This window comes from Lepisosteus platostomus, chromosome 14 (genome assembly GCF_059453375.1).
Source record: "Lepisosteus platostomus isolate fLepPlt1 chromosome 14, fLepPlt1.hap1, whole genome shotgun sequence".
NCBI classification, from domain to species: domain Eukaryota; kingdom Metazoa; phylum Chordata; class Actinopteri; order Semionotiformes; family Lepisosteidae; genus Lepisosteus; species Lepisosteus platostomus.
In genome coordinates this window covers 41,123,228-41,135,489 of record NC_142624.1, presented here as the reverse complement: position 1 = coordinate 41,135,489, position 12,262 = coordinate 41,123,228, and the positions used below count along the sequence as shown (strand labels likewise).

At 36.5% G+C, this 12,262-nt stretch overlaps 1 protein-coding gene across 1 annotated transcript in view; it reads left to right on the top strand.

Annotated features, from left to right (window-relative positions):
* The window catches only part of thsd7ba (thrombospondin, type I, domain containing 7Ba), a 200,340-nt gene extending 188,078 nt beyond the window's left edge, over positions 1–12,262 (top strand). The window contains exons 23-29 of the mRNA XM_088606307.1: positions 1,676–1,847; positions 3,201–3,374; positions 3,832–3,927; positions 4,427–4,509; positions 5,614–5,806; positions 7,724–7,811; positions 8,721–12,262. Of these exons, the coding sequence (XP_088462433.1) occupies positions 1,676–1,847; positions 3,201–3,374; positions 3,832–3,927; positions 4,427–4,509; positions 5,614–5,806; positions 7,724–7,811; positions 8,721–8,802 (888 nt within the window). The 3' untranslated portion in view covers positions 8,803–12,262. The remainder of the gene's footprint in view (positions 1–1,675; positions 1,848–3,200; positions 3,375–3,831; positions 3,928–4,426; positions 4,510–5,613; positions 5,807–7,723; positions 7,812–8,720) is intronic.

Below are 12,262 nucleotides of genomic sequence, written 5' to 3'. Positions count from 1 at the left end.
TGCTGTACAGTATGTGCTGCAGGGACAACACTTTCAAAAGGGGTTTTACTGATGCCCAAAGCAATGTGTTGTGCTTTGTCAGTGACTACTGCTCTGAGTTTGCCTGCAAGACAGCACTCAGTGACGAAATCCTGTAATTCTATAGCGTATTGTTCTGCTGACTGTCTAATCTGTATCAAAAGCTGCAGATGAGATTTCCATTCAAAAGCCTGACTTTTAACCTTACCCAGTAATATCTGGAGATGATTTACAAAATTAATTATTAATTTTGATTAACTGGCTTGATTAACTTCTTAAGCAGAACAGCCCTAGTTAATGGTAATGGGGTATCCCCATCATCTTGGAGAACCATCTTAGGAGAGAGTAGAGACTAGAATTACTAGTTCAGAGCTGTTACACAGCCACTGCCATCATATACAGCAGTATACCTTTTCAAGTGTGATATTGCTAAAAATTAATGTAGACTAAAACTTGATTTTACATCTCTGTTAGAGAAAGTAAATACAAATCTAGTCAGTCCCTTATGGATTTTTCCATGTCACTTTTTGACTGCTTCAGCAATGAAAAGCAATGTTTTTGACAGCCTTCCTCTCCAGCAATAAGCAATGTTCTAGAGAGTGAGGAGCTGTACAGAAGTTCAGACAAGTTCATGAGTGGTGACAGAAGTCTACTGCACTCTAGTTGCTACCCTTAATAAGTAAGATATTTTAGATACCTTAGTATTTCATAGAAACTCGCTCTCAAAATATTAAATCTATTAACAAACTGTATAGCATGTAATGCATATTTCAGTTAATTGAGTTAAGATGACTTCAAGAAGAGAGGAAAAATGTCAAGCAGTCTGCATGAATTATGCTTTATAAAAGAAAAAGGAAGACTTTAATTGAATTTCTAAAATAAATGCACATAAGCATTTCCTGTCTGTCACAGGAGCTCAGTGTCTTTGAAACGTGATGCAACTGTTAATGAAACATCATTCTGGATTTTGTGTGATCATTAAAAAAAAGAAATGACAGTGTTCAGATTTTCATCTAATTTCAGACCTTTTCTGTGTGAACTGGATTTTAATTAAATGATTCTGGGTCTTTTGTTTCTCCCTGGTGTTTTTCCATTAGCTTAGTTACTCATTTCGGAATATGAAATATTTGTTTAAAACTATGACACTATGCTTGACCATAAACTACAGTACATGGATTGTTTGATAAATATAGTTGCTGTAGCAATGATATGAAGTCATGAAAAATATTACCTTCAAAATAAATTACCTTAATTCTAACTATTAAATCTGATCATTTCATTATTACCATTTTTTCCAATCACATTTGCAATTGTGTAAATCTACAGTTCTTAATTCAACTTGAAAAATATCCAAACTTGATTTCTTTCAAAATATTCTGCACAATATAATATTTTGCAGTAGGAAATGTTTCTGAATAATGTACTCCCGATCTAAAAGTATTTTATGCATGATGAACTCCAATCTTTACTTTTTCTACGCTTCAATTAATGCTACACCTGGCTTTCAAAAATGTACCGAAAATGAAGTGTTTGCATTGTATAAATAAATAATCACTCAACGTGTAAATGTCTGTGTGTTTCTCAGGGTGTAATGCAATACTGTTCTCCTTCCCCATTCGCTTCAATAGTCTTCACTGTGTCTGTGCTCTGTGAATAGGGTGCAGACTGCGGCGAAGGAGTTCGAGAAAGGAACCTGACCTGTGTGGTTCATAGAGGCTCCCTGTCTGACTTGTCTTCTGCTGAACATGTGGAAGAGGAGAAGTGTGAGGCCAGGCCTGTGACGGTGAGCGGACAGGGACTTCAAGTGCCTTGCTCTGTCCCCTGTCCAGGTAGGTCTTTATTCAATTTGTAAACTGGTAGAATTAACCAAAGGAATCCAGTGGTAACTGTTTCAATTGCCATTGACATTTTTTTTCAAATTTCAGTTTCATCCCACATTCCTGGGTTTTTTCTCATCTGTTCTATTTGCTCAACTTGAGAATATCCAGACTTGATACTGTGTCATGACTGGTTGTGGTTTGCCTGAGGTCAGGCTTGCTATCAACAGAGAATAGAATGTGTTCTTTTGAAGGAATTATAATATAAACATTTCAGAGCAGCCTACAAGCATGCCTCACATAATCTCACATAAAATGCCATTGTACCATTTATTAAGCAGATCCTTTCATCCCTCGGTTTCTATGTTCTGGTTTATTAGACAGATAGCACATTTAAACAGCAAGGTTTCACACAAACCAGGACTTTTCTTTCTACATAACATACCATATGTCAGAATTTAGTCACTCCTGTCACTGACAGGAGAACATTCAAAGCTCTTCTTGTTCACTGGCGCTGAGCAATAGATTGATGCTTTTTTATTCTTTGAAATCAAACCCATAACTAAAGTTGGCTGTAGCTGACAGATATAGTCAGATATAGAGAAATACTGTACTGTAGATGCGTTTTGGTTGTCTTGGAAATCTGATCTGTGATTAAAGCATTCTGACTTTTTACCTACCTATACCTTCATTAGTTAGAAAAGACACCTACTGCAGCAGTGGGAAATATCTTGTAGAAACAGATCTCTTTTTTTCTGATTCCTTTTCAATGTGAAGTTGCATCCGTTTTGGGGTATACACGTTTTCAGTTAATCTGTCATTTTTTGGATACATCCTCTTTTAAATTAAATATCTCACTGCTTTGCATCATCAGAACCTGTAACTTGTGTTTGGCATCACCTACACTCATTAGTCCTTACACCATCATGATCTCATTCATAAAACAATTTAGATATACTGTATATACACTTCAGGCAACAGTAAATGTGTTTGCCCTGGCTGTTTTCTATCCAGACTAGAAACAAAAGCCTAGATGAAGAAGACAGTTACTAAGCCATTACAATGCACAAAACATGCATTAATGCCCAATATGGGCTAAGAGTCGGTGCTGAAGTAAATGGAAATAGGGGTAAAGGACAGCATGAACATTAGATGATGAACTGGAAGTTACACTTGCTGAAAAAGATCCCTGCAGAACAGGTGTCTGCTCTTGATGGACCCAAGGTGTTTTGGACATCTTCAGAGATGTGTACTATTTTGTACTGTACAAAATGAAATTTCTTGAGCTGCAATGCCTGCTATTCATTACTGCACCCCCCTAAAAATTAATAGTTTTGATCAGAGCTCTTCATCTTGTCTTTGAAGGTGATTGCCACTTGACAGAGTGGTCAGTGTGGAGCTCCTGCCAGCTGACCTGCCTGGATGGGAGGAGTTTTGAGACGACTGGCCGCCAGGCTCGCTCAAGAGCTGTGATCATTCAGGCTGTGGAGAACCAGGACAGCTGCCCACACCAGGTCTTTGAAACAAGACCTTGTAAAGGTTTGTGCATAATAACAAAACACTGAGTGTGCAACTTTCATTTTTTGGGGGGTGGGGGGGGGGGACAGTTGTTTGCTTTAACAGCTCTTGAATTATCCTTTGGTTTAAAAAAGGATTGTATTCCTACAAAGTGCAAACATGTTTCATGCAATGCAGACCCTTGGGTATCATAATCATTGAAAATATGCTACATTTATGAGTTTAATTGCTACTAAAAAATCTACTTACCACTCTGTAGTGTGTTAGATATGCTAATGTATAGATTTAACTGTGCTTTTAAAGGTAGTTCAGTGTGTATTTCATGTATCACATAAATTGGAAAATCCACATTGTCCTATCCTGTGAAGAACATCCCATTGATGAATGTCTTCAGACAAGACAGCTTCCACGCTTACTGTTCAAGCAAGCCCGTCATCATGCCTGAATTGTAATGACCTCAGAGTGTGTTTTATTGGAGGAGGAAAATGCCACAGCTACGAGTGGAGGACCAGTCCCTGGAGAGACAACGTTCGCTCAGTCTGGTGTCAGCGCTCGGATGGTGTTAACGTGACAGGTGCATCTTGCTTACTCTGTAGGGCGACAAAAACAAAACTGGTCAGATGTTTACCTTTACATTTATAGTAAGTCTTCATTTCTCCCCATAGAAAAGACTAATGTACAGGAAGTAATATCCATTTAAAGATAAAACACCAATTTTTCTGACTAATCTAGACAATAAGTGGTTGCTGCAGGGGAAAGCAGAATGGCTGAAATATAATAAAGGCTATAAGGAAGTAGATATGCTTCACGTAACAGTTAAAAGTGATGCTATCTTTTAAAAAATTGTCTCTCCTAAACATAAGCGTAGCAAGTGTAATCTCTCATTGCCTACAAGGCTTGAACTCAGGGCATTATTTTTGGATGTTTTGACATGTAATTTTCCATTTGAAAATTACAGTGTTCAGGGATTGATTAGAAGTTCAGATAAGCTTTGTGAGCTATTATTCTGTATGACACCACATGAATTTGGTTATCAATAAGGCACAGTAGTATCACCTGTATTTCCTACCTAGGAGGGTGTTTCCTTCAGACCCGTCCAGCGACTATCAGGCACTGCCACCCTCCCTGCACCAAGCCCTTCTCCCACTGCACTCAGGTAAATACTGCCTTCTGCCCGAATGGAACAGAAATTAAATTCCTTGCCTTGAAAATATAATAGTCCACTAAAACTGTGCGGAGTATTGTCATTTGAATATTAATTGAAATATGTGGCCTTATGCCGTGCATGAGTACCTTTATTGTGGTGATCTCATGGGGCTGCTGTCTTTTGCCTGTGTTGCATGCAATTTCCCACTTCATCTTGTATTCCTCTCTTTGAAAGGCTTTTGTCTAATAAGAATAAAAGCCAGTTCAGTGAGATTCATGTTTTTTCTCCAAAAAGTATTCCATGCATTAAATGCAGTCAGTTGTCTGTTAAAGAAATACATACACAATATTTGAGACTGTAAGCTTGTGATTTTGTGCATTCATTTTTGTGTGTGTGTGTTAGATGCCTGTCTCTGCTCTCATTGATCTTCATCACTTGGGCTGTGTGGATTTTAAACTATCAGCAGACATCTGTTTACTGCAGACCACCAAACTTTTCTTTTTTTAAAAAGAAATTATCACATACATTCTACTGCCTAATACATACCAATTTTACACCACATTAAACGGTACTAAAAACTGCAAATAAATAAAACTGAAATTCATATATTGGCGATCAAAGGGATTTAGCAGATGCCATAGTATTCAAATTATAAAAAAGTGCCAGTGCAATTTTAATCAATTTCAAATAGAAAATGAATTTTGTTGTTCTACAGATTGAATAAATCTGCACTGAATGCATGTTATTTCAAAGAGAGACAACAGAAATGAAATGCACTTTATAACAAGTATTTTTGTTTGCATATGTCCTTGACTGGTGAAAGATACAGTATTTCATATAACAGTGTGTTTACTGCCACTCAGAGTAAAGTCTGCGTTACTACAGTACAAGGAAACTAAACAGCAAATTGATTCCATCTCACTTCACATGTTGCTGGATTTTTCTTTCTTGTTTTGACAAACTTTATCACCAAGCTGGGTGTCATGCAGAAGATCCGTTTGGGAAGATTTGTGTCTCAATGTCCTGACTGGAACAGGCAGCATCTACAGCCTTATTACGGCGCAGTAAATTCTGGAGTTTTCACTGTAAAGCAGTTTTTCCTTTTCCTTTCAGAGTGGTGTCTGTGGGTGTGAGAAGGGCTACACAGAAGTCATGACAGCATATGGCTTCCTTGATTATTGCACCAAAACTCCAGGAGCAGATAACAAGAAAGCAGATGTCAAAACAAGTGCCGGGAAGTTCAAACCTGGGACTTCAAACATTCAGGACTTCTTCAAGGAATGGTCTATTCAGCCTTTTGGACCAGGTACATTTGAATGTAATATGTTTATAATATTTGCTTACACTTATATAGCGCTTTTCTGGACACTCCACTCAAAGTGCTTTACAGGTAATGGGGACTCCCCTCCACCACCACCAATGGGCAGCATCCACTTAGATGATGTGACGGCAGCCATAGTGTGCCAGTACACTCCCCATACACCAGCTCTCAGTGGGGAGGAGAACAGAGTGATGAACCCAATTCAGAGATGGGGATTATTAGGGACCATGATTGGTAAAGGCCAATGGGAAATTTGGCCAGGACACTGGGATAATACCCCTACTCTTTTCAAGAAATGCCCTGGGATTTTTAATGACCACAGAGGGTCAGACCCTCGGTTTTACAGTATGTCTCATCCAAAGGATGACGTCTTTTTACAGTACTGTGTCCCTGTCAATATACTGGGGCATTAGGACCCACACAGACTGCAGGGTGAGCACCCCCTACTGGCCCCACTAGCACCACTTCTAGCAGCAACCTTAGCTTTCTCAGGAAGTCTTCCATCCAGGTACTGGCCAGGCTCACACCCGCTGAGCTTCAATAGGTTCCCAGTTGTGAGTTGTAGGATGATTTGGCTGTATGTATGTTATATTTAATCTCTATCAACCTAGTTACAATGTAATGTAATGCTCTTATAACCTTAGGCAAGATCTTGTTGATGTACTGTATAAACCCCATAAACTGTAAATTAATGATTTGCATTGTTTGTAGGACTGTTTAATCATTCTCACTACGGTGTTTTTAAAATGGTGAGCTCTGAGCAAGATACAGTAAGTTGTCTGTTGGTGTCTGTTGCTTTAGTGCACCACCTGAGACTATGAGAACAGAGGAAAAAGTTGATCATATTCTGCATATGATATGCATCTATAGTTTATTCAGGTCTTGTTTACTGTGTCAACATTGTATCAAATTGTGTGGACAGAGAGAAAATACACAATAATTTTAGATTAACTTTGTTTTTCTTGCAAAACAGAACCAAATGAAGAGAATTAACCTTCATTGTTCATTGTTCTATTATTTTTGTGGTAGTATTGCAAGAGAACAAAGAAAACAAAGGATATATGGTGTTTATACAGTACATCACTGTATCTCACTGTTGACAGTTATCTAGCATGAAGCCTTACAGCAATGCACCAGCACTGTGAGAAATCAATTCCCAGCAGGATCCTTTTCAGCTTTTGTAATGAAGCTAAGACAGATGTATGGTAATGTCATACTTGGGGACAGTGGAAAGTTATTTTTATTCCTTTAGTTTTAGAAGACATTCCATATGAACACATCTATTGCACTGTATTAAGCATACTTTCACCCCAATATTCCAAGATAATTCAAAATAATAGATAATAACAAGTAATTAATAACAATAAGACTCAAACCCATTAACCACTCATAAGGGGCTGGGCTTCCGGCTGTTCATTTTTATTTCTTTCAAGATGTTTCTTTTTCATAAACTGTTATGTAATGTTTTTTTTCTTGTATATACAGTATATGCAGTAACGTGTTAATGCTTTCCTCCTGTTTTGTGAATTCACTATTTACACACAGCCACAAATAAAACATAAGGCACAAGTGAGCCGCATTTCCTGAGAATCCTAACTTCTGTCTCAGAGTCCACAGATACAGCAGCTACTGTGTAATACACCTTGCTCCAGGCATCACTGTGTTCTCCAGGGTTATGGATTTATGGATGATCTATCCATAGTCATCCTGGGGTTTACAACCTCGAGAAAATACAGTCACTTTAAAACGCAGCTCATTCCCAGTGCAAACAACAGGGCCTAGAGTGATCATTATTAGCAGGTTCTCAATGGTGTTTTAAACAGCAGCTGCAACTTATAAAGAAGGAAGGAAATAGACCTGTCATACTGCACTAAGGCCTGATGTGTTTTTTCTGCTGCACAGATGGACGAATAAAGATCTGGGTCTATGGAGTGACAGCAGTTGGATTTGTGCTTATTATGTTCATTATTGCCATGTCTTTTCTGGTGTGGTGAGTACTTTCTCTGTGAGACATACTCTCAGTGGCCAGTGTGTTATGATGAAGACTGATTATGTAAAGTGTGACATTTGTGTAGCTCTTCATTTCACAGATTGGTACTGGAAACTTTATTAAATTCACAAATTGTATTTTTATTGGTTTTAAAAAATGAAATTACACTGTATAGTGTTCAACCTACACTGTATAGTGCAATTGGTTCAGAACACTTCAAAGGTGTTGGGACAGCTTTCTTGTTACATTTGCTTTACAGTCAAGCAAGCAATTTGTATTTGTGATCATGAGATTATTAGATACGTATCAGAATATGTTTGTTTTCTTTTTGTGTAATTCCATTTACAGATTTAATTTTCAGATATTATTTTTTTAAATACCTTTGAGATAATACTGCCTGAGGTACTGAGCTTACCAAACCAAAAAAAAGGTGCAATCACCTGAGATAGTTTGCCTATTCTTTGTGTGTTCAACACACTTTGTGTTTTTCTTGAGCATGTGGAATGGGTTATAAGTTGTATTTAAATCTGTAGATTGACTTGGCCAGTATAAGATTTTCCTGATAAGCTTTGGTTGCATTTACTCTACCTAAATTTTGTGTCATTTTCATGTTTGCATGGTGAAGCCCTGCCCAATAAATATGGAAACATTTTCTTCTACGTAAGCAGACAAAATGTTTCTGCAAAATTTAGAATTCGTACTGCTGCTGCCACCATTAAATGAATGAACGAGCCAGTCCCAGAGAACTCATAAAATATTTTAAGGTAATTTCAGTATAATGGATCACTTAATGAATGAATGAATGAATGAATAACTAAATGAGTTAAGAGTCAATGGAAACTTAATGTTCAAAGACATCATATATACATGACATGTATAATGACCTACTGTACTATCTTATTTTTACAGCAAAAAGCCTAAACAGAACACAAGTGCAACTCCACAGCAGAAGCCTCTGACCCTAGCCTATGATGGAGACCTGGATATGTGATCGATTGGTTCCATACAGAAGCCTGAACATCACGACCTCAAGAACAGTTCTAACTAGTTGAGTAAATGCACAAAATCCCAAGAAAACAAGCAGACGTTTAAAAAAAAATATGCAACATTTTTCAATGTACAAAGGATTTTTACTAAAATTGAAGGGATACTCTTTCTTTGCAGTTGAGCTGTGTCCATTAAAAGACATTATTATATTTTCAACCAGTGTACAAAACAGTTGTTTTTTATAGTTTCATTTTATGGTAAGTAAAACTTTGTATACCAAATCATGAGGACAAGTTTTTGAATCAGCAACCACAGACATTATACTGGCATTCACAGGTGTTAACAGGACTTGTCAGTCCTTGTTCCTATACAGGTGGAGTCATCTAACATTTGCCTTAGATGAATTTAGAAGAGGGAAAATAAGGCTGTCAAAGGCACTGTGTCACTGTGGCATTAATGTGTATAACAAGAAACAAACAAAAATATACACAAGCTAGGAAAGTTTAAACAACAAGCCGAGCTGAAGTGTGTCATTATGCACTATATTAGTGCTTGTTCATTCTTTCTTTTCAGATCAAACTACCGGTTTTCTAGTGTTTACATTGTAATGCAAGGAAATTTGCTGTGAAACTGTGTTTTCAATGATAACTTTTTAGGTTGTGTCTGTACTTCTGGTTCCTAATCCCAAAATGCCAAAACCAGGCCTGCTGGTGTCTTCTCATGAAATGTGTTACTAGTGTGCTAAATACTGTACAGGTGAAAGGAAGGACAGTGGGCAATCCCATCTATCACAAGTAAGAATGATCCTAGGATGTTTTGTAGCCTAAGTTGATGAATTCACAGTCTCCGCTTACAGTAGATCCAGGAGCAGAACAGGAAGTAAAGATAGCTTGCTGTTTGTCAGATCTAAGTACAACTACTTTCTTCTGAAGTAAAATCCACAATATACCAGCTTCTGTGTGTAAATCTCTGAAGCACAAATATATCCATATCTCTCATAATCATCCCTTTTCTTATATTTAATGAGGCAACTACCTAAATGCATTACTGTGATAGAAAGGGTTCATTTTGCCATTAAAGAGTACTTTTGATTTCGAAATCCTAATCTGATTTCTAGGCAAAGTCCCAACTAGAATTAACTGATATTTCAGATTTTCTTTTTTTTATTTTTCAGTTTTGCCTTAAATTTAACTGAATTGAGATATGTTTTGAGGACCAATAAAGGCAGTGGGTTTTTACAATAAGCCACAACACAAAAAAAAATCTGCACACACATAATTCAGTCCTGAGTGCAAATGTATAATAATGTATTTAGTATCTAGGCCATTGTAAATGAAAAGCAGATGCTGCATTTGCAGATAAGCTGTTTTTGGTAAACAAAAACTAGCAATAGACCTAGGATTGTATAACATACTGTATTCAACATACTGTACAGTATGTTAGATTCCCTACATAGAATGTTTCAGCCACTTTTGTGTCTGAAGTAGAGATGTATAGTGAATGTTACATGATAAATGTCAGTTTCATCTTTACAGTATTGAATTCAATTATAATTATGCATAGGAGAGAGACAAAATGAGAAAATCTTAAAAAATGTTTGATACCACAAGTAACTGCTGCCCTATCAAAATACCTTTGCTTTAAAATAATCTGTTTTAAAGATCTTGCTCTCCAAAGTGACAAATACAATTTCTGAATCCTGAATCCTGAATACAGATGAGATATCAGTGCAATTCCTTTTTCCCCAACCTGAATATGAGGAGATCATGGTCGTTGAAAGATTTTCATCAGTTTGTGTAACAGGGCCTGTAACTTCAATCTTCCAGGCTGAAGTTTTCTGCTTTCTAGAGAAGGCTATTACCTGGAATATTTTCTGTCTAGTGGAGTAGAAAATTGTTCCTGAAACCAAAGTGTCCACCATGAGGTGATTTACTGTTCAGTCAGCTCCTATTTTCTGTAAGAATCTTTGCTTCCACAAACCTGTAGATTTACTATTTGCATGTTCTTCAAAAATGCACAAGAAGACATTCAAGGCTTTGCAAGTGGTTACTTGATTCCCAAAATACAGAATGTTATTGATTTCCGACCATGGCACCTACTAAATGTGTACACATGCATAACACTGCATAACACTGAGTTTACTGACTCCTTTGGTTTAGCAACAGAGCATGTACTATTGTAGTATGGGGGATATATTTTTGCAATCAATAAAGATACATCATATACAGTAACATAACATTTAAATACATGTGAACTGCTGTCCTTTAGGCTTTACGATATTTACCAACACAAAAGTCAGTCCATCTACAATTGGAACCTTATGCTTCTGTGGTTATAATCAGTGAAAAGAGTTTGTACATTTGATTAACTTACAGCTTTTACATTATATAATTCTATAGATGCTATACTATATGAAGTCTCCTACCAAAGTCACTGAAAACCTGCCAGCCACAGATAAAGTATACAAAATATACAAAACATCATTCTCCATTCCAAAAGTAAATTTTTATTTAGTAAAGTGATTTTTCTGAGAAGCTGGTATTATGGGGATCATTTCCACTCAAACCTTTGCTCTTGAGAAAGTCATGAGTACATACAGATGTGGGATAATGGACTGGATGGTACTGAGAAGAGTTTGGAGACCAGGGAAGAGTAGAGTCATATTTTCTTTTGAGAAAGTTGAGAATGATTTGTACATATTGATAGCTTTTGTTGACTATTCCTCTTTTAGCTATGTTTTGACATCCAGTTTATACCAATCCATTTCCAATATATAGGCTAATTTTGATTGGTCTGTTGAAATATCAAAAACAAAAAAAATCAATGAATGTTTCAGAAGTCTCCATGTTATAAAGATTGTTACAGTAATATTTTTTTCTTTTTTCCTATGACAGTCAATTTGCTTTTTCAAGTAATTTTGTGATACATATCACATGCATAAGTACATCTTTAAATTAGAATGTATTTACAGTATATTCATCATTTATAGGTTTATTATTGTTATTCTCTGTTAAGCTACAATAAACAATTTTGCTTTACTGGTAAACCAAGGTAATCAGTTATCAATTCCCTGTGTGTAATAATTCTAAAGATCATTATTAATTCCAACTATATCCAAATGTGGCCTTGCAGTTGTACTGTATGTTTTCTTTAGAACATTTTCTTCCGTTCTTAAACATTTGTTTTATTGAATGTTTCAGTGTACACACTCTTAGGGAAATTGTGAAAGCGATTCTGAAGCTTTTGAGCTTCATTGTAATTTTGTCCTCACAACCTGAGTTCATTAGGTTTACAGTGCATCTTCCAAAAAGGTTTGTTAAGTCTCTCTGGACACTGAGTAGCCTGGAAATTTTATGGGTGATTTCTTTTGTTACTGTAAAATTTATGTTACAACTGTGTGTACTTAAATGAATGCATTATAGAAAAAAAAATGCAAATAAATTGTGATACTCTGTGAAATAAAA